Source organism: Arachis ipaensis, chromosome B05 (assembly GCF_000816755.2).
Source record: "Arachis ipaensis cultivar K30076 chromosome B05, Araip1.1, whole genome shotgun sequence".
Taxonomy (NCBI): Eukaryota; Viridiplantae; Streptophyta; class Magnoliopsida; order Fabales; family Fabaceae; genus Arachis; species Arachis ipaensis.
Genome location: NC_029789.2, coordinates 144,812,195 through 144,836,740, shown reverse-complemented (window position 1 = coordinate 144,836,740; position 24,546 = coordinate 144,812,195). Strand labels below are relative to the sequence as shown.

The 24,546-nt window shown below is 36.3% G+C and overlaps 4 protein-coding genes across 7 annotated transcripts; 3 read left to right on the top strand and 1 right to left on the bottom strand.

Moving 5' to 3' along the window:
• LOC107644686 (chloride channel protein CLC-c) lies at positions 572–6,431 on the top strand. Of its 3 annotated transcripts, none has more exons than XM_016348610.2 (8): positions 572–838; positions 1,435–1,731; positions 2,086–2,286; positions 2,945–3,122; positions 3,441–3,703; positions 3,948–4,217; positions 4,427–5,555; positions 6,088–6,431. In XM_016348610.2, the coding sequence occupies exons 2-8, from the start codon at positions 1,502–1,504 to the stop codon at positions 6,181–6,183; spliced, it is 2,367 nt and encodes a 788-aa protein (XP_016204096.1). In that variant the 5' UTR covers positions 572–838; positions 1,435–1,501; the 3' UTR covers positions 6,184–6,431. The 3 variants fall into 3 exon arrangements, with proteins under 3 accessions (XP_016204096.1, XP_016204097.1, XP_020958823.1); XM_016348611.2 differs by lacking the exon at positions 572–838 and adding an exon at positions 932–1,105; XM_021103164.1 differs by lacking the exon at positions 572–838 and having other exon boundaries at positions 1,589–1,731; positions 2,114–2,286.
• Positions 7,507–13,113, top strand: LOC107644687 (chloride channel protein CLC-c-like). 2 transcript variants are annotated; one of them, XM_021103165.1, is made up of 8 exons: positions 7,507–7,578; positions 7,679–7,929; positions 9,066–9,266; positions 9,607–9,784; positions 9,951–10,213; positions 10,390–10,659; positions 10,794–11,922; positions 12,117–13,113. In XM_021103165.1, exons 2-8 carry the CDS (start codon positions 7,709–7,711, stop codon positions 12,201–12,203), a joined length of 2,349 nt encoding a protein of 782 aa, XP_020958824.1. In that variant the 5' UTR covers positions 7,507–7,578; positions 7,679–7,708; the 3' UTR covers positions 12,204–13,113. The 2 variants fall into 2 exon arrangements, with proteins under 2 accessions (XP_020958824.1, XP_016204099.1); XM_016348613.2 differs by lacking the exon at positions 7,507–7,578 and having other exon boundaries at positions 7,596–7,929.
• On the top strand, positions 13,722–21,660 carry LOC107644685 (DNA (cytosine-5)-methyltransferase 1). Its single transcript, XM_016348609.2, has 12 exons — positions 13,722–14,018; positions 15,385–16,867; positions 17,279–18,779; positions 18,987–19,151; positions 19,262–19,457; positions 19,554–19,665; positions 19,764–19,911; positions 19,998–20,195; positions 20,287–20,565; positions 20,650–20,811; positions 20,895–21,113; positions 21,259–21,660. The coding sequence occupies exons 1-12, from the start codon at positions 13,949–13,951 to the stop codon at positions 21,394–21,396; spliced, it is 4,671 nt and encodes a 1,556-aa protein (XP_016204095.1). The 5' UTR covers positions 13,722–13,948; the 3' UTR covers positions 21,397–21,660.
• Positions 22,834–24,444, bottom strand: LOC107644683 (probable carboxylesterase 18). Its single transcript, XM_016348608.2, has one exon. The coding sequence runs from the start codon at positions 24,278–24,280 to the stop codon at positions 23,267–23,269; it is 1,014 nt and encodes a 337-aa protein (XP_016204094.1). The 5' UTR covers positions 24,281–24,444; the 3' UTR covers positions 22,834–23,266.

Here is a 24,546-nt window from a genome sequence, read left to right as displayed (position 1 = left end):
AGACTATTATTTTCAATGGATGTGAATTATAAAAAAACTTAATCAGTTAAGTTTCGTCCTAAGTAGTCCGAGACTTCACGCAAGATATGATATATCATCTCAAAATAATAATGACTCAGATATATTTAATGTTTATGTGTATTAAAATATTGATGTTGCTACTTGCCAACGTTGTTGTCACGAGGTTGGTCAGTTTAATACTTTAATGTTTATATTTCTTGGTTACCAATATGTTCCTAACCAAAGGATGAGGTAGGCATAAAATAACCATCGAATTATAGTTTAAATAAATAATTTCTTCATTTTCATTTAGGAATTTCGAATTCCAACCACACTTTTAACTTAAAAAAAATAAACATAAAATAAATAACCAATTGTGAAGGTGGTCCCAATTACTCCTTTCTTATGTCATATATGTATCACTATCACTCACAAGTCACAACAAACAAATTTTTATTTATTATTTTTCAAATCAAACTATTCCATTTTTGTGTGATGTTGAATTGGTTTATTTTTTTATTTAAATAACGAAATATGATGTGTAATTTTCCAACTACTTTTATAGTGGTTGATGTTCCCTGAAACACTCATCAGAGAGATATAGAGAGAAAAAAAAAAGGTGTTGTCTTTATTATATGCGCTGTAATTAAATTATTGTGTATCTGACACATGTTACAGACTTACAGTGATAGTTCCCTGAATTTTCAAGTTATTTGTTTGACCTTGCAAAGTGGTTATCAGCAAATAGAGTTGATCCTTCAGTTCATGATATTGGAAGTTGGAACTTAAAAGATACTGTGTTGATTCATAGTAAACTACAGTACTACTATTGATTACTGTAAGAACCTCTCAACCTCTCTTGTTTCTTCTTTTTCTTTTTGTTTGTTTGTTTGTTTGTTTTTTTGTTCAATTTCAGCTAGAGAATAAAACTAGCCCAAAAAAAGGCTCCACCTTTCTTATCTTTTTTATTTTATTTTTAAAAGTACTTCCTGGATTTGATTGCCAATTTTTTTTAGGCAAAACCAGCAAAGTTCAAGTTTTGATTGGATCTAAAAGATGGGTTACTGACAGTGGATATATACTTCACTTGATCACATAGTTTCTGGTTTCTACTCATACCCTTTATAGATTTTGCTGCATGCATGAAATCAAGGAACTTGCTTTTCATGTTCTTCTTCTCATTTTGGATTTGTTTGTTGATCCAACACTTATCCATAGTATCTTGGATTATACACTGTTGATTACTGTGGTTTAAATTTGAGAACTTGTGTGTTATACTGTTATGAGCTGTACCTTTCAAAATAATATCTGTCACATGTTTTGCCAACTGTTTCTTGATCCAGAAAAAAAAAAAAATGTCCACATTTTGTGTTGTGAATTTGCTATATGATATAAGATCACGTGCTTAGTGTGAAGTTGGTAATTTAATTGCAGGTTCTGATTAATACAACTTTGTGGCACTCACCCAAAAGTGAAGTAGTTTTTGCTAAGACTTTAGGAGATGGAGAACAAACAAGATGGTGTAAGCAATGGTGATGGTGATGGGCTACATGACATTGAAAATGAAGGTGTATTGTTGGATGGGAAGGGCGAAATTCGGAGGAATTGGTCGGAGTTTTCGGAAAGGAACATGTCATATGCAGAGCCACTGCTTGTTAAAAGGACTAACACAACCTCCCAGATTGCTATAATTGGTGCCAACCTCAGCCCCATTGAAAGCCTTGATTATGAGTAAGCCCAATTGGAAATTTCACTTCTTTTTGGTTAATTTTATGAGTTTTTGATCTTATGGTTCCCCATGTTATCTGTTCTCCTGGATGAGTTCCATGCAAATTTTTACACATGAAATTCGTCTGCGAAATTTTCGAGTATGTTTTTATGCTGCAACTAAACATAGCCTATTATATGGATCAAGCAATGTTGTTGTGTTCTGAAATTATGCGAATGCTCATCATTTCTACTTGCTACTATAATTAGTTCTATTCTGGGAAATGTTTCTAAGTAAAGTTCCTCATCTTACTGACATATCCATTACCAATAGATCGTTAGCGTGATAACAGGAAATACTTATGCTGTAAATTTCAGGATTTTTGAGAATGAAATTTTTAATCAGGATTGGAGGTCCAGGAAGAAAATTCAGATAATCCAGTATGTGATACTTAAGTGGGGATTTGCTCTTATTATTGGATTAGGCACTGGACTAGTTGGCCTCTTCAATAATATTTCAGTTGAGAACATTGCAGGTTTCAAGTTGCTTATGACAACCACTCTCATGACTCAACACAGGTTAGCTTTGTCTTTTGGTAGATACCAGTTGTGCTGCCATACGACATACTTTAGGCTGCGGTTCGAGACTATCTCAGGATAGAAATACAGAGATATTGGAGGATACGAACCTTCGGACAAATTTTCTCTATATTTTCTATGCAGCTAAAATATGGGGACATTAGGGGCAAATATTTTCCATTTCTACTGTCTCAGTATCTCTGTATTTTGTATCCTAATACAATTCCCAAACAGAGCCTTAAAGATAAGCACGATGTGCTTATAACATGACCATTGAGTTATTTCATCATTTGATTGATAAATCTGTTAATCTAAGTCTCCACTTCATTAACAGAAAATGAAAATATGTCATATTTTATGGTGTCTATTCCTGATCCAATCTGAAAAATGTTTAAAAATCTAGAAAATGTTTTATGACAGATTATCAGTTTGAAAGCCATCGACCATTAATTTTCCAACATAAATGGATCTATAACAGCCCTTTCAAAATAAAAAATCAGTGTAGTTAAATTACTCTATTGTGTTTTCTATTTGCATTAACAAGTTAAAAGGCACATTTGAATCACAAAACAATTATATGCAGTTCTTAACTTCTTTACTGTTACCATCTTTATCTTGTGTGTATTTTTATTCTCACAGAGTAGTAGTTTAAGTACAGATATCTTGAGGCTTTTGTAGCATATGCCGGTATCAATGTAGTTTTAGCAGCAGCAGCTGCTGCACTTTGTGCTTTCATTGCTCCAGCAGCAGCAGGCTCTGGTATTCCGGAGGTGAAAGCATATTTGAACGGCGTGGATGCGCATTCTATACTCGCTCCGAGCACTCTTTTTGTAAAGGTGAATAATCCTAAAAGTATAGAAGCAAGTCCTCCTCCTATTTCTCATTCTTTCTTTATTTACTTTTGGGACTTCCTCTCACATTCTTTGGAATCCCTGCATGAACACAAAGATCATAAAAGATTACTTCTGATGAAAGAATTCCAATGAAGATTGAACCATTATCTTCTGAGTAGTCCTCTTAGAAAGGAATTCAGTGGATATTCTCATCTTTGCAAAATTTAGTGATGATTCACTCCTAGTCTTTTACATTTTTTGCATTTTAAAACTTGTGAAATGTTAAGCATCTTATGGAACCTACGATTTTAACTGTAACAGATTTTTGGTTCCATCCTTGGAGTTTCTGCTGGATTTGTGGTAGGCAAAGAAGGACCTATGGTACATACAGGTGCATGCATAGCTAATTTATTGGGGCAAGGAGGATCTCGCAAGTACGGCTTAACTTGGAATTGGCTTAGATATTTCAAGAATGACAGGGACCGGCGAGACATGATTACTTGTGGCGCGGCTGCTGGTGTTGCTGCTGCCTTTCGCGCACCAGTAGGTGGTGTCCTCTTTGCCCTTGAAGAGGCAGCTTCATGGTATCTATCTATTTCTGCTTAGACTATTCATTCTTACTCTCAATCTCATACTATCTTTAGCTTGTAAATTGGATATTGAGTGAAAGAAAAACTTACCAATCCAATTTTTCTAACATTCTCTATAAGATGTTAACTAGATGCAAGAGTTTATGTTGCTTTGATCATCAATGTGTAAAAAGAGTAACAAACAAATATGTTACATAGCATAGCCTGAAAACTCATCATTTTCTTTCTTTTTCTTTAGGTGGAGGAGTGCTCTTTTGTGGAGGACATTTTTCACCACAGCAGTAGTTGCTATTGTTTTAAGAGCTGCAATTCAGCTTTGCGCCACCGGGAAATGCGGCTTATTCGGAGAAGGTGGTCTGATAATGTATGATGTTGGTTCTTCAAAGGTAACATACAGCGCCGGCGACGTACTAGCAGCAATACTATTGGGAGTCATTGGAGGAGTTCTTGGAAGTGTATATAACTACCTTGTGGATAAGGTTATTCGGACATATAGCATCATCAATGAGTATGTCCTAACTAACTTTCAAGTTCAAATTCATTTTTGGCAATTACTATAGCAGCTTTATGATCACACCATGTTGATGATATAACTTCCATAATTGATTGACTTTGGGGGAAGAGAAATCAGTTCTAACTAAATCAATTCTGCAAAAGCAGATCCAAACACACATACAACTAATCTATCTAACCCCTTTTATCATGTTGATGTGGCAGAAAAGGTGCAGTTTTCAAAATCATACTCGTTGTCACAATTGCTCTTTTGACATCATGTTGCTTTTATTTCCTACCATGGATTGCAACCTGCAAACCCTGCCCTACTAATGAATCGGTGATCTGTCCCTCAGTAGACGAGTCCGGAGAATACAAAAGCTTTCAGTGCAAACCAGGCTACTACAATGATCTTGCTTCACTCTTCCTAAATACCAATGATGATGCTATTAGAAATCTCTTCAGCTCTAGGATAACCAAGGAGTTTCATATTTCAAGCTTGTTCATCTACTTTGGCACTATCTTCTTTCTTGGGATAGCCACTTATGGTATTGCTGTTCCATCAGGCCTCTTCATTCCTGTTATCCTAGCCGGGGCTGCATACGGCCGGCTTGTTGGGAGACTATTCGAACCGATCGTTAAGCTTGACACAGGACTATTTGCACTGCTTGGAGCTGCATCCTTCCTTGGTGGCACAATGAGAATGACTGTGTCCATTTGTGTCATATTGCTTGAGCTCACAAATGACCTCTTATTACTTCCTCTTGTGATGCTGGTTTTATTGATATCGAAATCTGTGGCCGATGGCTTCAACAAGGGTGTCTATGACCAAATTCTGAAGATCAAAGGACTTCCTTATATGGAGTCTCATGCAGAACCTTATATGAGGACTTTGGCTGCGAGAGACGTTGTCTCAGGTCCATTAGTAACCTTCTCCGGCATAGAAAAGGTTGGGAATATACTTCATGCTTTGGAAACTACAGGACACAATGGTTTTCCTGTGATTGATGAACCACCTTTCTCAGATGCAGCAGAGTTGTGTGGACTTGTTCTGAGGTCTCATTTGCTAGTGTTGCTTAAGGGGAAGAACTTCACAAAGGATAGACTGTTCATGGACCGTAGCATCTCGAAACGAATTTCTGCATTGGATTTTGCAAAGGCTGGATCAGGGAAGGGAATGAAACTAGAGGATCTTGATATCAATGAGGAAGAGAAGAACATGTATGTTGATCTTCATCCCATAACTAATGCATCACCGTACACAGTGCTCGAGACAATGTCACTTGCCAAAGCTGCCATTCTCTTCCGCCAACTCGGACTTAGGCACATGTGTGTTGTCCCAAAGAGCCAAGGGGTATGAATATGAATATCTTTTCCTTCCAATGTGCATTTATGCTTTATGTCCCAAAGTAGTTCCTGAGATTGGCCGCGTGTATTAAGATAGTTCCTGAGATCCCAATGCATCAATTATGTTCCAAGATTGGCAAAAGTGCACCACGTTAGTCCTTAACAATGAGATGAGTCACTTGATGGAAAAGGAATGAAGGACTGACGTGGTGTACTTTTTGTCGATCTTAAGGATGTAATTGGTGCAAGATCGTGGATACTAATTTAGTGCACATGACAAATCTGAGGAACCACTTTGAGACTTAACTCGTGCATTATGTTACACTTGTTTTACGTTCTAAATATCCTGTTCCTGAACCACTAATTTAGTCCCTTAAAGATCAAAATGCTAAATTAGTCACTAAAACATTTTTCAGGACTAGTTTGTTAGCAAACTGTTCTAAAAGCAAGGCTTAACTCCTTAATGAAATTGATATTTGATGTTTGCATTCTTGAAGGCTTCAAGCTCTCTAATGCTGTTTCTGTATAAAACATTGCAGAGACCACCGGTTGTTGGGATTCTAACGCGCCACGACTTCATGCCGGAGCATATTTTGGGACTATACCCTGGAATCAATCCTCACAAAGAGGACTGAATGATCATAGTAAAGTAGTTGTTTTTGTTTACATTGAAGTACTGCTTCTGGTGCAGTCATTTGCTTCAGGATTATCAAAGTTCTTATGTACAGTTAGCTCAGAGTGGAATATTTTATACAAAGAAAATAAGCCTTGAAGCAAAAAGGTTGATGCTTTCAGATGAACATTTTTGCAACACAAATTAACCAACTTTTGTTGGTCTTGTACTACACATTTAATAAAGATCTATTGTTCATTTTGCTAATTAGATTTTGTTTTCTAAAAAAAATTAAAATATCAAAATTGATCAATATGTTCTGTGTGTAATCTGGGTATCATGTTCATAAGTCATCACTATTATTATCAAGTTAGGATTATATTGTAAAAAATATTGCGTACGCACAAAAAATTAGTGACTATATATATATATATATATATATATGTATGTGTGTGTGTGTGTTATTTTATATATTTTCATGTATTTTATATTCATGTATATCTTAACATAATATAATGAATTTAATTTTGATATATTCTCCGTGTAAATCGTTTTATACGTATATTTACTCACATAAGGCTGAAATAGCAAAAATAATTACATTTTACATTAACTGTATGAATAGTTATCTAAGGCTGTGTTTGTTTAACAGGACGCTGAGAGACAAAATTGTGTTTGGCAGAGGAGACATAGATAAAGACAATATGTTCAGAGACACTCTGAATTAGTGTATTTTGTATCCATCCTGACAGGAACAGAGATACTAACAAGAGATACAACTTATTTTTTATTTTTTTTTATTATTCTTGTTAATTTTTCATAATTATATTTTTTTTTATTTTAATTTTTTGTCTCTCTAAAATGTGAATTGGGTGGGACCAGAAGAATCCGAAAGTGGAGCGTTCCCGAATCCCCGCCAATTCTGAAGCCCCAGAATGGAAAACAGTCTCATTAACAATAACGGTTTCATTCCGATTCAGCTCATATTTTTTGTTCTTCCGTCTTTGTTCTTATCCATCATTACATAACTATACCAAAAAGGAAACAATTAAATGGATTATTCTCCCTTTTTCCTTTACCATAATCCTTCACACCTTCTTCCAATTTCTCAATCCATATATATTTCTGCAACCGCCGTTTCTTCTCTTTTGTTTTTAATTTTTCGGATTAAAATTTTGATTTTGGGGAAGTTGTTTAGGTCAATTTATTATTGATTGGAATTCTAGTGGTCTAGGTTAGCGTTATGTAGAAGCCATAGCAACAAAGACCTTACACGGCTTTTAGCATGCGTTTTTTATTGCCAGCATTTATTTATTTATTGGTTTTTTTTTTTAAGCTGAAAATTAACTATGACCTTTGGATTGATTGGTGTAACATATTCTTGTTGTGATACCTTTTTTGCTACGGTTCCTTTTTTGTGAGCATTTTATTACTTTTTCTTTCTTCAATGTTATACTAGCTAGCAAGTAAGGTATAGATTGGATCTACTAACAGGTTTTGGACACCAACTGATGCAGGTGGAACCAACAGGTGGAGTTGCTTAGAAGATGTATAAAGAAAATGGTGTAGTTCATGATGATGATGATATGCATGACATAGAGAGTGAAGGTTTTCTACATTCAAAGGAGGGAGTGCAAAGGCATGAATCAGTGTTTTCCGAAAGGAATGTGACATACTCTGAACCACTTCTATTGAAGAGGAGGAACACCACTTCCCAGGCTGCTATAATTGGTGCCAACCTTTGCCCTGTTGAAAGCCTTGACTACGAGTAAGCAGCTTACGCCTCTTTCGGGATAATTTTTATCTTTCTTCTAGGTACATTTCAAGGAGGGAAAAGACAAAATCCGGTTTTGATTGAATGGTTCTCATATTTTCAATTTTTAGTTGGCCATTTTTTAAGATTATGATGCACTAAACTAGTTTGTGTTTCATATAAAAATTTCCAGTATTCAATTCAAACATGGTTCTTTTATATCATTCTATTTTAGTAAACCATTTTTGTGTATTGTTGTCTTTACATGATGTGCTTCAATCATTTTACCAAGTTGTATGAGACTTTTTTTTTAAATTATGAGTAGAAGATGACAAAAATTTATATTTTTTATCGTTTCAAGGCACAATTAGATTGCTTTTTTTAGAGAAATATTTGATGACAATATTCTTTTAGGATATAATAAAATCTATGAATTTCTTATTTAGCCATATTAAGAAATTCTCTACTCTCGAGAACAAAAAAATTTCAGAACTTATAATAGTTAAAATCTTAAAATACACATTTAGTTAATGTTGCACTTGAAATAGTAGACAAGGGATTATATCTACATGTTTTGCATGAAACAATTACACTTCAGTCCCAGTTCCACGTACATAAACATGTCCCTTCAATGTTTATGACTTTTCATCAAAAGACATTTCTTTATTTTCCAAATGATGCAATGGTTCATCACCAACAAGCGTGACCGTTATGCAACTTGAGACATGGCAACAATGTTGACAACCGTTCTATTAATTATTATTATTATTATTATTATTATTGTAAATATCTTTCGGTTTGTAATATGAGGACACAGTTTTAATTTTCCTTGTACTTGAAACTTGAAAGGAAAAGGAGAATAAAGGTAAGGAAAGGAAGTAACGAGAGCCTTGTTGGCTGTAGTATGCTGCATCATTTGTGAACCTTTGGGGAGGATAAACTGAAGTTTTACCTTTCACATTTTCCGACTTGTCATCCCTTTTGTTTTGTTAATTTTATCACAAGTTTCCCAGCATATATAGCCATGTAATTATTTATGACTTAGCTGAAATTACAAGAAGCAACAACTCGAGCATTGTCTTAATGTTTTGACATATCCATTACTGATGGAAGAGGGATGATGTGAGATTACTTATTTTCTGTAATTTCAGGATTTTTGAGAATGAGGTTTTTAAGCAAGACTGGAGGTCTAGGAAGAAGGTACAGATATTCCAGTATCTGATACTTAAGTGGGGATTTGCTCTTCTTATTGGATTAGGTACTGGAATTATTGGCCTCTTCAATAGTATTTCAGTTGAGAACATAGCAGGTTTCAAGCTGCTTAGGACTACCAGTCTCATATCTGAACACAGGTGAGCCTATTCTAACGATATTAATGTGTTTGATGTGCTTATTTCATCATTTGATTGCGCTTCTATTAATCAACTGTCTACATCCTAACTGGAGAAATATGCTATATTATTGGTTTAGAAGCCAATTACCATTAATTTAAACTTAAATTGATCTATTATATAAGAGGCCTTTGAAAATAAATTATAAATACATTGCATTTATTCTTTTTCCACTGAATTTTCCTTTGATGTAGTCTTTCTTTATATGGAAAGATGGAGTTGGTACATTTAAGAGGGAGCTGCACTATATGTGTCTAGTCTATTGTTCATTCATTCTCACAGAGTGGTAGTGTCGGTGCAGATATCTTGAAGCTTTTGTTGTATATGCCGGTATCAATGTGGTTTTAGCAGCAGCCGCTGGTGCACTTTGTGCTTTTATTTCCCCAGCAGCAGCAGGCTCTGGTATCCCAGAGGTAAAAGCATATCTGAATGGTGTGGATTCACACTCTATACTGGCTCCGAGCACTCTTTTTGTAAAGGTGAATAACACTAAAGTTGTAAATATATTTCTGCCTATTCTCTTGGTTTTTTTAGGACTTACTGCATGCAGAATGATAAAAATAATAAGCAATCTTTTAGATATTTTACTTTTGAATCTTGGGAAATAGTAAGCTTCTTATGAAACCTTTTGTTCTACATATACAGATTATTGGTTCTATCCTGGGAGTTTCTTCTGGATTTGTGGTAGGCAAAGAAGGACCTATGGTACATACAGGTGCATGCTTGGCTTCTTTGTTGGGGCAGGGTGGATCTCGCAAGTATGGCTTGACTTGGTCTTGGCTTAGATATTTCAAAAATGACCGTGATCGGCGAGACCTGATAACTTGTGGTGCGGCTGCTGGTGTTGCTGCTGCCTTTCGTGCTCCAGTAGGTGGTGTCCTCTTTGCCCTTGAAGAGGCAGCTTCATGGTATCTTTATCTACTTAGACTACTCATTTTTTCTCTCTGAATTTCATGTAATTGTAAATTTGTAAATTTGAAAATGTAATTTCACCAAGTGGTAAAAATACTAACAAGCTTACTTTATTGTTGGATGTGTATTTATAAATTGTGGCCATAACTTCGTGAATGGTGTATTCCTTTAGGTGGCGGAGTGCTCTTCTGTGGAGAACATTTTTCACAACAGCAGTGGTTGCTATTTTTTTCAGAGTTGCAATTCAGTTTTGCTCGACAGGAAAATGCGGGTTATTTGGGGAAGGTGGTCTGATACTTTATGATGTCAATTCATTCACGGGAACATATAGCGCCAGTGACTTAGTAGCAACCATACTATTGGGAATCATTGGAGGCCTTCTTGGAAGTTTGTATAACTACCTTGTTGATAAGGTTGTTCGTACATATAGCATCATCAATGAGTATGTTCTCACATTCAAGTTAAATAAATTTAGGCATTTACTTGTATGACTTTTCTATTCACCATTATTTGTTGTAGTCCTAATGTATTAACATGCACAGCCAATAATCCCTTAGTTTAATCTTGGTTTGGCAGAAAAGGTGCAGTGTTCAAAATCATGCTTGTTGTTGCAATTTCTCTTTTGACATCATGTTGTTATTATTTCCTACCATGGATTTCAACCTGTGCACCCTGCCCAACTGATAAAACAGAAATCTGTCCCTCGGTCAATGAGTCTGGAGAATACAAAAGGTTTCAGTGCAAACCAGGCTACTACAATGATCTTGCTTCACTCTTTCTAAACACCAATGATGATGCTATTCGTAATCTCTACAGCTCGAGGTTAACCAAGGAGTTTCATATTTCCAGCTTGGGCATCTACTTTGCCACTATCTACTTTCTTGGGATAGTCACTTATGGCATTGCTATTCCATCCGGGCTTTTCATTCCAGTTATCCTTGCCGGCGCTGCGTATGGCCGGTTTATAGGGACACTATTCAAACCGATCGCCACTCTTGACACGGGACTCTTTGCTCTCCTTGGATCTGCATCCCTCCTAGGTGGCACCATGAGAATGACAGTCTCAATTTGTGTCATATTGCTTGAACTCACAAATGATCTCTTGTTACTCCCACTTGTGATGATAGTATTACTAATCTCAAAAACTGTGGGTGATTCCTTCAACAAGGGTGTCTATGACCAAATACTGAAGATCAAAGGGATTCCTTATTTGGAGGCTCATGCAGAACCTTACATGCAGAATTTGGTTGCACGTGACGTCGTCTCTGGCCTACTAATCACCTTTTCAGGTATAGAAAAGGTGGGAAATATACTGCATGCTCTGGAAAATACAGGGCACAATGGTTTTCCTGTCATCAATGAACCGCCTTTCACGGATACACCGGAGCTCTGTGGACTTGTGCTGAGGTCCCATTTGCTAGTGTTGCTGAAGGCGAAGATTTTTTCGAAGGAAAGGGTGCTTGTGAGCCATGACACCTTCCAAAGAATTTCTGCATTGGATTTCGGAAAGCCGGGACTAGGGAAGGGTGTAAAACTAGAAGATCTAGATATCACGGAGGAAGAGCAGGATATGTATGTGGACTTGCATCCTATCAGTAATGCATCACCATACACAGTGCTTGAGACAATGTCACTTGCCAAAGCTGCTGTTCTTTTCCGCACACTCGGACTCAGGCACATGTGTCTTGTTCCGAAGAGCCAACTGGTATGATACCTTTACCTTGCACTACAATTAACTTATTTAGGTCTCAAAACTATTTATAATCAAAAGTTTCCTCTTGCATTCTCCAGGCATGTAAAAGGTTGCAATTTACATCTGTAATGCAGTTTTATACAACTTATATAGCTTACCCATGCTGCAAGTGTAAAATATGTTAACAATCTCTATAAATATTGCAGAGACCACCAGTTGTTGGGATTCTAACTCGCCATGATTTTATGCCGGAGCATGTTTTGGGACTTCATTCTAACATGAATCCTCATTAAGGGACGGAATGACCCCAGTGAAATGAGGTTCTCGCTTTTACATTAAGCTGCTGTAGACATTATTAGATCATTAACTTAAGTTGGTAAATTTGGATCAATTTTAGCAAATATGTTAATATTAAATAAAATTGTCTTGTTCATGCTGCTTGTAGATATTTTGATAAAAAATGTACCAATGATCAGTCTTCCTGATGTATTGTTAATTATACATCAGAATTGAATACTTAAGAAGATAACTAAAGGGTCATTAGGCCTTAATCACCAAGTGTAATAGCCAAGAAACATGTTAATTAAGGTTAAATAGCTCATAATATCTACTTAGTAGGGTCAAATTCTGAAGGGATGCAATGAAAAACACAGCAGTGGTGGTGTCGCAACGGCTGGTGTCGACAACTAGCTTTGTAGTGTAGGGATCCAGCACTGCCCTTTCGTCCGATTGGGTCAATGCATGGCAATGCCTACGGCCTACCTATTGGCGATAAGCAGGCAAGGCATCCTTTGACTCTCAAATTGTATCTTGGGAAGCAAGGGACAAAATTGTGATATGATAAGATTTTTTGTTTCCTGGTTCTCTGTGTTGTGTTGGTTCCTACATGGAAGAAGATTGCTTTCCATTCTATCATGGGTGAAGAACATGAAGGAGGAGGAAAACACATGAAAGAGGGTCAATGGTGTGGTAACAAAGACTAGAACCAAAAACTTTTCTCAATTTTTGTTGTTGATAAGAGATTACATATGACACTAATAGAGAGAATTTTGAGATGATTCGTTCCTAAATCAAGAAAACAACACTATATGAAAAAGTTTAAGGCAACTACTCAAATGAAGATGCTAAAAACATCTTTTTATGAAGATTCTTGTGTTAAAAGTGTACTTTGTTTGTTTAGCCACACTTTAAAAAAAATAACACTTTTATAACACATCAAAATCAAACCATACATTTCATCATCTAATGGTAAAAAAGAAGCATCTTCATATGAAGACAATAATAAAATCTTTATGGTAGTATCCACCAAAGTTTAAAAGCTGGTGTTGAAAAAGAATGCACTTTCAATCAAAAGAATCCAATGTTTCCTTTTGGAAAAATTACCATAAAAATGTGATTTATTCCTTTTACAATGCAACTAAGCATTTTTTCCATATATAGTTAATCAAATTGTTAATTATACAGACAACCAACAATTGACGCTTTGGTTAAACTCACTTTGTCAAATTTTGACATGGTAAACATTTATTAGAAACAATTAACATTTATCTTTTCGTATAATACAAGTTATACATCTAATACTAAATATGACCAATGCATAGACATTAAAAGAAAAATGAAAATTGAAAGCAAAAATTGTTCTATATTAAGTAGAAAACGTTATTTTTCAACAACTAATTGCATTGTCTAAAGAATAATAACATAAAACTTTAATAAGCTACTCAAAAAAGTTTTTTTTTTTTTTAAATATTGGAAGCATAAAATAAGTCCATTAATAATAACGTTATATTTTAACCCAAAATGTTGCAATAACATTGCCATGTGAGACACACTGAAAACTTAAAAGACAAATAAAAAGCAGCTTCTTCCAATGGGCGCCAAATAAACCCTCCCTCCCAAAATTTAGTGTACCCGCCAACGCTGAAAAAAAAAAATCTTTGTCAATGATAACATCAAGAGGCACACCAACTACACTTGCAAACAGAAATCCACATTCATTTTTCTTTTCTCTGCAGAAAAATAAGGGATTTGAAAAGAAATGGGTTCCGCTGCGCTCCTAGATTCATCTGTTCCAAGTGAATCTGAACCTTCTCAGACATCAGATTCAGGTATATAAGCACAAATCCGTTCATTTCTCCGGTTTCTATTCGCATGCAATTTTAGGTTACTTGTAGTAAGGTATTTTAGTGTGGTTTTGCATGAGCGATACAAGAATGATATGCTTTTCTTATTCCATGGTTCTTTTTTTTAATCTTTTTTATCAGTGTGGTGTTGGATGAATGATTTTTTTGTTTTATTTTGAAATAGCATTTTGTGTTTTCTCGTGATTTTTCGTGTTAAAGATCTGTTCTTGAGGATTTTTTTTCCTGATTGAATTGATCTGTTATTACCGGGGTTCTGGCTTAGTGTTATATTGGATAGCTTTCAGGCATTTGTTTTCTTCTATATGTTTCTTTTGGATTAATTGTGAAATTAAACTTTGTCTTTTATTATATTCTTTCAAAAGCTTTCTCCACAATATTTTGATGTTAGTTTAACCTCAACGGAATCTATAACTTTGGTATGATCCTTTGATATAATGGTCATTAGCAATCTTATGCATGATGCTATAGTGGAATGGTGTGTTATATATACTTGTGTGCAATACTTTCGGTCTCATGGTTTTATGATTGTTGTACCTGTGTTGCATGATTTGATTGTTGTGCTTTTTTGTGGTATGTTTGTGAATGGGGATCTTGAAAGGAAAATGAGAGAATGGAAGAATGTGAAGAACAAAATGGACTTTACTTTGCTCATCAAGTTGTTCCCCTTCCTTTCTTCTCGTCCAAGATTCCAACATGCATACACACTTTTACTGGTAGAACTTGTAGGCATTGGGCACCAAACTCATTGGTTGAATAACTTGTTAATTATTCTGCTTTTAATGACTCTAATTTTTCAGAATCAAGTTTTCCAGCAATGATAGATAATGGATGTAATGACTAATCAGTGCTCATACATACAATACTACTAGGTTTAATTACATNGAATTTATTTCCCTAAATCCATCATGGTAAATACCCTTAGATCTTTGTAAATTATCTTATTTTAGTGTTTATGTCTCTTTGTAAATTATTTTGGAGCTCTATTGTTATGGTGCAATCTAAGTAACCGATATTGGCTGCATGATTCTCAATTAGATTTTATGCTCATTTAAGACTATGTCCGTTATTGCATTTTATTTTTTATTTTTACTTTTTTCCTGTAGTTGCTTCCTTCTATGTGCTTTGTAATCTTTATTGGTTGCTTGTTTTTGCGAGTCCCGGTTTCTTACCTGTTTTATTATTCTATATTACAGCCTTACAGGTGCAATGGATGTTTATAATGCCTCTAAATATGCTATGCCTGTCTTTTTCTGTGAGCTTTGCATTACTCACCTTGTAGTCTTTTAAAATAAAAATGATAATGCTACTCTTTGATCCATTTGTTTTGTAGGTGTTAAAAAAGGTAAGAGTAAGAAGAAATCTGTAGCTTCCAAAACCAAAGAGGAAGTTATGGGTGCAAATAAACAGAAGAAGCGGACAGCATCGGCGAGAAGTGAACAGCCTTCTGGTACCCGCAAAATGCCCAAGCGAGCTGCAGCATGTAAAAGTTTGAAGGAGAAATCCTTTTCCATATCCGAGAAATCTTCTCTCATTGAAATGAAGAAAGATCAGACTGTAGATGAAGAAATTGTGGCTGTTGGCTTGACAGCTGGACAAGATGATGGTCGTCCAAACAGAAGAATTACTGACTTTATTCTTCATGATGAAAATGGTAATGCACAGCCTCTGGAGATGCTGGAGGTTAATGATTTGTATATCTCGGGCCTTATATTGCCCCTTGAAGAAAGTACTGACAAGAAAAAGGAGAAAGGAGTCCGATGTGAAGGCTTTGGTAGAATTGAAACATGGGACATCTCTGGTTATGAAGATGGCTCTCCAGTGATATGGCTGTCTACTGAAATTGCTGATTATGACTGCTTGAAGCCAGCTGCTAGTTACAAAACAACTTATGATCATTTTTATGAGAAGGCTCGCACATGCATTGAAGTGTACAAAAGACTTGCAAAGTCTTCTGGTGGGGACCCTGATATAAGTCTTGATGAGTTACTTGCTGGCATGGCTCGGTTGATGAGTGGTAGCAAGTGCTTTTCTGGAACTGCATCTATAAAAGACTTTATTATCAGTCAGGGTGAATTTATTTATAAGCAGCTCGTGGGCTTGGACATTACATCCAAGGCAAATGACAGGTTGTTTGCAGATATTCCTGCTCTTGTTGCTCTTAGAGATGAGAGTAAGAAACAAGCAAACTATGCACATGCACAAGTAATACCTTCAAATGGGAGTTTAAGAATTGGAGATGCAGAGAACAAGAAACACACGGATTCAATGACTTGTGAAGCTGAGGAAGATGAAGATGCAAAGTTGGCAAGGCTATTGCAGGAAGAAATAGATTGGAAATCCATGAAAGCTAAGAAAAACTCCAGATTTGCTTCTTCCTCTAACAAGTACTACATCAAAATTAATGAAGATGAGATTGCCAATGACTATCCGCTTCCAGCATATTATAAGACCTCCCTTCAAGAAACTGATGAGTTTTTAGTTTTCGATAATGACTATGATGTGTATGACCCTGAAGACCTTCCACGAAGCATGCTGCACAACTGGTCTTTATACAACTCTGAGGCAAGATTGATTTCATTGGAGCTTCTTCCAATGAAACCTTGTTCAGATATTGATGTTACTATCTTCGGATCAGGTTTGATGACTGAAGATGATGGTAGTGGTTTTCATTTGGATACTGATGATGGCCAATCTTCAACTACTTCAGGAGCACAGGTTGATGGAATGCCAATTTATCTGAGTGCCATAAAGGAATGGATGATTGAATTTGGCTCATCCATGATTTTCATATTAATCCGGACTGATCTTGCCTGGTACTTGCCTTTGTCTAAACTAAATACCTTTATTACTTTTCAAAATTTTGATTTTATTATTTTTTATTTTGCATTTCTCAATAAGGTGCCATTTGTTTTTGTATCTTGATGCATACTTTGAATACTGATTGTTGTTTTTATACTTGAGAGATTAGTTTGTGATATAAAATTAGAAAATCCATTTTTGACTTGTGTATTGAAGTCTGAATTATTTGCAAGCATAACTAATGCAAATAAATCACATTATCTGCCACAAATCTATTGGTCATGTAGTGAAGCATTCATATATTTTAAGCACATATTTAATAGAATTATTTTGTTATTATATCTGTCATAGTTCCTATTGAAATATTTTAATTTTGTATCTGTCAATATTTATAGGCTCAATGAATTGATCCTAATTCCTTTCAGGTATAGACTTGGCAAGCCATCAAAGCAGTATGCTCCTTGGTATAACACAGTATTGAAAACTGCAAGGCTTGCTATCAATATTATCACTATGCTGAAAGAGCAGAGCCGAGTGTCCCGACTTTCCTTTGGAGATGTTATAAAGAAAGCTGCCGAGTTTGCCCATGACCATCGCTCCTATATTTCTTCTGATCCAGCTGCTGTTGAGAGATATGTTGTTGTCCATGGACAGATCATTCTGCAACTGTTTGCAGAATTTCCTGACGATAAGATCAGAAAGTCTCCTTTTGTGACTGGACTAATGAGCAAAATGGAAGCACGGCACCATACTAAATGGTTAGTAAAGAAGAATAAAATCGTACCTAAAAGTGAACCAAATCTAAATCCTAGAGCTGCAGTAGCTTCTATTGTGTCCAAGAGAAAAGCTATGCAAGCTACTACAACAAAGCTGATCAATAGAATATGGGGAGAGTATTACTCAAACCACTTGCCAGAGGATTCAAAAGAGGGAGCAGCAACTGAGCCAAAGGATGAGGATGAAGTTGAGGAGCAGGATGAAAATGAAGATGAAGATCCTGAGCAGGAGACATGTTTGGAGGAAAGCCCAAAGTCACATTCAGTTTCAAAACAGCCCAAAACATTTTCTTCAGAAAGAGAAATACGATGGGATGGTGATCCTCAGGGTAAGATGAGTTCTGGATATCTTCTTTATAAACAGGCTGTTATTCATGGGGAAGTGGTTGCTGTAGGAGGATCTGTGTTAGTGGAAGTTGATGAATCAGATGTACTTCCGGATATTTATTTTGTTGAATATATGTTTGAAACAAGAAATGGAGGAAAAATGTTTCATGGAAGGCTAATGCAGCGTGGTTGTGAAACTGTTCTTGGCAACACTGCAAATGAGAGAGAGGTGTTTCTCACTAATGAGTGTAGGGACTTGAAACTGGCGGATATAATGCAGCCTGCTACGGTAGATATTCGGAAAAGGCCTTGGGGATGTCAGCATCGAAAACAAAACATTATTGCGGATAAAAATGATAGGGCTAGAGCAGAAGACAGGAAGAAAAAAGGGTTGCCTATTGAATATTATTGCAAAAGTTTGTATTGGCCTGAAAGAGGTGCCTTCTTCAGCATTCCATTTGATTCTTTAGGCCTGGGGTCTGGCATTTGTCACTCTTGCAAATTAAATGAAGATGAAAAGGAGAGAGATACTTTCAAAGTAGTTTCATCTAAATCTGGTTTTGTACTCAGAGGGACTCAGTATTCTGTTAGTGATTATGTTTATGCAAGTCCTTTTGACTTAGATGAAAGGACAGAGCAGGCAACTCACAAAAGTGGGAGGAATGTAGGGCTTAAACCTTATGTTGTGTGCCAACTGCTGGAGATCATTACTAAAAAGGACGTGAAACAAGCTGAAATTAAATCCACAGAGGTTAAAGTCAGAAGGTTTTACCGACCAGAAGATATATCAAGTGCGAAGGCATACTGCTCAGATCTTCAAGAGGTAAAAGCTACTTTGAAGCTAAAAAGGCACCACAAACACAAACATATTGCAATATTCTTCAAAATATTAGAAAAACATTGTTTGGTGAATGGTGAACATAATCTTTTAAAATGATATAGTGATATTCTTTTGGGTATTAGCTCCATTTATGTCCTTTCTGTGTGTAATTTCTTCTATTGACTTAGATTTTGTGATTTATAAAATTAGGTATATTACAGTGATGAAACCTGCACAATATCAGTAGAATCCATAGAGGGAAAATGTGAACTCAGAAGGAAGAATGATATCACTGAAAGCAGTGCCATTGGAGTGTTACAAAATGTATTTTTCTGTGAGCACTTGTATGATCCTGCAACTGGATCGCTCAAGCAGGTATTTTACTGTTGGCATTCTCATGGATGTATATTATGTTCTTGTAAACCATCAATTGGTTGAATTGAATGATTTCCAATACTTGACAATCTTTTTTATTTGCTTTGCAGTTGCCAGCTCATATCAAAATAAAATATTCAAGTGGAAGCTCTGGTGATCCTGGAGCTAGGAAGAGAAAAGGAAAGTGTAAGGAGGGAGAAGTCACTTCAGAGCGTGCAAAAGAAGGAACATTGGATGAAAAACGTTTATCAACATTGGACATATTTGCTGGCTGTGGTGGTTTATCGCAGGGGTTACAACAGTCAGGTAATTCTTACTACATTATTATAGCTAGAAATATAACCATGTTTGTTATCAAATACATATGGCTTGCACTTGTGTGTTAACACTTAATTGTTTCAGGGATTACATTAACTAAATGGGCCATTGAGTATGAAGAACCTGCTGGGGATGCATTTAGAGCCAATCATCCTGAAGCATTGGTGTTTGTTAACAATTGCAATGTTATTCTTAGGTAATTATCATCTGATTTACAATATAAATATTCCAGTCCCCAAGGTTCAACAGAGTGGAAACCATTTTAAAGTAACTTACAATTGTGTTGCAATATAGGGCTATTATGGAGAAGTGTGGGGACACAGATGATTGTATCTCAACAACTGAGGCTACAGAGTTAGCTGCAAAACTTGATGAGAAAGAACTGAGTAGCTTACCAATGCCTGGCCAAGTTGATTTCATTAATGGGGGTCCTCCATGCCAGGTCTGTAAAGCTGCTAACTTAGTTTCAGTAATTCACTTATACTGATAATAATACTCTTGTAGTAATTGAATTGTATATTTTTGCAGGGTTTCTCGGGTATGAACAGATTCAACCAAAGTACTTGGAGCAAAGTCCAGTGCGAGATGATATTAGCATTCTTATCCTTTGCCGATTATTTCCGGCCAAGGTATTTCTTGTTAGAGAATGTGAGGAATTTTGTGTCCTTCAATAAGGGGCAGACATTCCGTTTAACCTTGGCTTCACTTCTTGAGATGGGTTATCAGGTAAATTTACATGAGTGCATATTTATTTATCCAATTGATTGCACTTTAGAGTCTCAAAGAACTTACTAATGCTGCTTTGCTTTTCCAAAAGGTGAGGTTTGGTATCCTTGAAGCTGGAGCTTTTGGAGTTTCACAGTCAAGAAAACGTGCATTTATATGGGCAGCCTCCCCAGATGATGTGCTTCCTGAGTGGCCAGAGCCAATGCATGTCTTTGCTGCACCCGAGTTGAAAATCACATTATCAGAAGGTGTTCAGTATGCTGCTGTCCGCAGTACCGCAAATGGTGCACCATTGCGTGCAATAACTGTTCGGGATACTATTGGTGAACTCCCGGCTGTGGCGAATGGAGCCTCTAAAGCAAACATGGAGGTATGTAAAACTGTAGCATTGCCTGCTAGATATCCTTTTATAGTTCTCCTATACGTATGAGTTGCTTGTATTTGTGTTGGACAGTATAAACAAGAGCCTGTCTCATGGTTTCAAAAGAAGATTCGCGGGGATATGGCTGTCTTGACTGATCATATATCAAAGGAGATGAATGAGTTGAACTTGATTAGATGTCAGAAAATTCCTAAGAGACCAGGTGCTGATTGGCGTGACCTTCCAGATGAAAAGGTTGAAGTTTAATTATTGAATGTCCTAAAACAACTTGCTAATTTATTCTGTTTGTCTAATTTGTGATCTACGATGAAATGCAGGTAAAATTGTCTACTGGACAAGTTGTTGATTTGATACCATGGTGTTTGCCAAACACAGCTAAGCGCCATAATCAATGGAAGGGACTGTTTGGTAGGTTGGATTGGGAAGGAAACTTCCCAACTTCTATCACAGACCCTCAACCAATGGGGAAGGTTGGAATGTGCTTCCATCCAGACCAGGATAGGATTCTTACTGTTCGCGAATGTGCTCGATCACAAGTAAGTCTTCAAATTTAGTTAGGTTAACTATCATGATAACCGATGATATGAGAAGTAATGGAATCCTAAGAGAATGGAAATTAATTTTGTTGATTTATTAGTGAAAATATCATCTGCTTAATGTTCTCTTTATCTATGAATGCAGGGTTTTCCTGATTGCTATCAATTTTCTGGTAACATCATACACAAGCACAGACAGATTGGTAATGCTGTTCCTCCTCCTTTGGCATTTGCATTAGGCAGAAAGCTTAAACAAGCCGTGGAAAGTAAGAGCTCTATTTAGGCATTCATCTTTTCATATTCTTGGATTGGACTAGTCTTCAAGAAATTGTAAATGTTTTTAGGGTAATTCTCATAGCTTCATGTAACCAAAGAATTCCTTGTAGACAACGCAAAACTGGTTACTGTCAAATTGGATTTCTCTTGATGAGTGATGTTTTAGATTTTTTACTGTTATTTACTTATTTTACCAAAGAAGGCGAAAATATTGTACTTTTCAAGATTGTTGTTTCTTGAAAACGTTTTTTCGTAATGCAATTAATTTTAATACCACTGAAAATTCACATGTAATTGTTTTATTTAAAGTTAATAGTTAAGAATTATTAAATGATAATTTAGTCAAACATGTTAAATCATGTAATTGTTTTTATCTATTAATTTTACATGAAGACAGTAGTTACATGTAAATTTTCGTCTTTAACAATTATATTAAAAGTGAGATAATATATTAACTATCTATCTCTAGTCTGTGATATAGTTCAGTTTATACAACAATCTTTTTCTGTTCAGAAAATTATATCTATAGATAATATACATAGATATATGTACTGGAAGATACATATAATAACTATAAGAATGTATAGTTGTTATTAATAGATAAAATTTGTCAACTTGGCACACATGTCGTTGGCCGCTAAACTGTGTTTCAAATGCAGGAATAAGACGTGCCTAAAATGGACATTAACCATCAACAACATAGTAGCAAATAGGCATAGTAGGCCCTAGAAAGATGGACCATGGTTCTCCATATACTACAAACTTTGCTTCCCCTTTCATTCAGTCACATCTTAAAGGAGTTTATCAGTCTAATTCCCAACGATAATAGTGAAGAGATTTTAATACTTTTGCATTCAAAAGTAAAATTTTTAACTCTACAGGGAAAATTTAATATTATTTTCTTATATACAGCCAAACTCGTTGGGAATTTACTCAACTCATTGTAATGTTGTATCTCGTATCATTACCTACTTATTGAAAAGTGAAAACTTCTCTAAATATTTAGTTATTTACTTATTGACTGTGGCAAATGTAAAACCATATCTCACTATAGCATGTTTCCAAGAAACTAACTGCAAATGTAGCTAGAACCGCAAAGCAAAAATAGCAGAGTCAAAGATATTCTAATATCTTAAATAAGACAAATTACTCTATTTCCTTATCAAGCAATATCTGGTCATAAAATGAGCACATGCTACTATAAATATGTATCACTAGGCCCTTGATAATGCTAGACAATCGCAGCTGTCCTTCATCAAACAGTTCCAACTCAATTATTGTCACCAACTTGTTGATCAAAGACAATTGACATTAACCCACCAAAACTTTCGGCTCTACAGATTAATGCTTGGCACACAACACAACACAACTTAGTTATCAACGGCTTTTGCAAACGCAGAATCTCAATTTGATAACAAAGAAAAACATCGAGCCACACTTCACAGAAGGCATAAAAAAGTAACTACTGCATTGCTCCATAAAACAACATATTTACTAATTTCTATCAACTGAATTTCTCACAAATAAGATCAAATAACATTGACATTTACTAACAGATAGAAAATACCATACTAATCTACAGAATAGTAACTAATAAGATTTCATGATTTATCAACAAAGATAAAAGCTAAGGGTTAATAGTCAAAATAGTTGCTGAAATGATCATACGCCTCAAATTGGTCATGAAAGATACATCCGGGAGTTAGATTGATATATAAATCATTTTGTAACACATTATAATCTAACGCACAGAAATGGACCAATTTAAATCCATATTATATCTTTAAATAACCAAATTGACACATGTGATCTTGAAGTGATTATCTTGACCATTAACCTTAAAAACTAAATTCATATCTGTATTATAACAATGATCATTATTCAGAATTGGAGATTTCCTTGGTGATGAAATCCTTGACTTGTGAGATCAATTGGGAAGATTCAGGCACATTAGGGAACAAATAAAAGGCATGGAACATAGTTGGATACTCAATTAGCTGAGCCACTTTACCTGATTTCCTTAACCACTCATAATATCTTCTTTGCCAATCCTGTAACGGGTCAAACCCGCTCACAAACACAAGGGTATTTGGGTAATTCAGACCCGATATGTCCAATGCATTTGGACCCGACACGTTCGCAGACCCGTGGTTCCGATCCGACCCGTTTGGTAAGAACACCTTCCACAGCCAATCGGTCCTCGCCACTGAAACAAGCGGGGCGTTGTTCCCGAGCCGGATCTCTGCCTCGGTCCGCTCCTCGCCGCCGAAGAACGGTTGGATCGATACCAACCCGAGGACCCGGACTTTCTGAAGCTCCGACTGTGCGATCCGAATTGCCACGTGGTGTGCGAGATTGGCGCCGGCACTGTCGCCGGCGAGGAAGCATTTTGCCAAATCAGCATTTTTCGGCAGGACAGAGGGATTCTCTTCGAGGAATTTCACGGCAGCGAATCCGTCATCGTACTGGCAGGGGTAGCGGTGCTCCGGCGTTGGGCGGTAGTTCACGGAGACAACGATGGCGTTGAGTCTCCGGCACAATCTCCGGCAGACTGCGTTGTAGCCGAAGGAGGCCGGGGAAAGAAACGCGAATCCGCCTCCGTGGAAGAAGATGAGGACGGGGAGTGTAGCGCCTGCGACGGGGGTTGAGGGAGTGAAGAGTCGGAACCAGACGTCTTTTGCGGCGTCGACTGTGACGTCTTCGGAAGTAACGCCGTTACTTGGGAGGGGACTGGGTTTGGTCTTGTGGTCGAGGAATTTGAGGAGACGGCGGTTGATTGTACCGTCAGAGCGGCATGCGACGTCGTTTACAGCTGCGAACAAAGAGATGGAAAATCGCATGTGCCATGCAAGTGATAGTTTTGGGGTTTCGGAGTTGCCTTCAGCTGCCATTCTGTGTATTATTTTCTGATTTCTTTTGACGAGACGTTACTTTAGTTCTTTACACAGAGTCCTAAAGAGAGTAAAAGACGGTGAAAAGAAAATCAACATTTATAGTTGGATTTAACCACCTAACCAAGCTTCCTTTTTCGTCTACATTACTGGAAGTAGTTGAGACTGTGTGTGTGTGTAAATCATAGAGATTACGTGGAAGAAAATTGGTTCCTTTTTGGCTTTTTCTAACCCCTTTTCTTTTTTTGAAAAAAATATCAAATGTT

What these genes read in the sequence shown, in the direction of transcription:
- LOC107644686 (XM_016348610.2), top strand. Translation starts at nt 1,502, where the DNA reads ATGGAGAACAAACAAGATGGTGTAAGCAATGGTGATGGTGATGGGCTA. An exon ending in ACTCTCATGACTCAACACAG is followed by an intron (nt 2,287 to 2,944) that starts GTTAGCTTTGTC and finishes GTTTAAGTACAG; the next exon opens with ATATCTTGAGGCTTTTGTAG. An exon ending in CTTGAAGAGGCAGCTTCATG is followed by an intron (nt 3,704 to 3,947) that starts GTATCTATCTAT and finishes CTTTTTCTTTAG; the next exon opens with GTGGAGGAGTGCTCTTTTGT.
- LOC107644685 (XM_016348609.2), top strand. Translation starts at nt 13,949, where the DNA reads ATGGGTTCCGCTGCGCTCCTAGATTCATCTGTTCCAAGTGAATCTGAA. An exon ending in ATCCGGACTGATCTTGCCTG is followed by an intron (nt 16,868 to 17,278) that starts GTACTTGCCTTT and finishes AATTCCTTTCAG; the next exon opens with GTATAGACTTGGCAAGCCAT. An exon ending in GCAGGGGTTACAACAGTCAG is followed by an intron (nt 19,458 to 19,553) that starts GTAATTCTTACT and finishes TAATTGTTTCAG; the next exon opens with GGATTACATTAACTAAATGG.
- LOC107644687 (XM_021103165.1), top strand. Translation starts at nt 7,709, where the DNA reads ATGTATAAAGAAAATGGTGTAGTTCATGATGATGATGATATGCATGAC. An exon ending in AGTCTCATATCTGAACACAG is followed by an intron (nt 9,267 to 9,606) that starts GTGAGCCTATTC and finishes GTGTCGGTGCAG; the next exon opens with ATATCTTGAAGCTTTTGTTG. An exon ending in CGAGCACTCTTTTTGTAAAG is followed by an intron (nt 9,785 to 9,950) that starts GTGAATAACACT and finishes CTACATATACAG; the next exon opens with ATTATTGGTTCTATCCTGGG.
- LOC107644683 (XM_016348608.2), bottom strand. Translation starts at nt 24,280, where the DNA reads ATGGCAGCTGAAGGCAACTCCGAAACCCCAAAACTATCACTTGCATGG.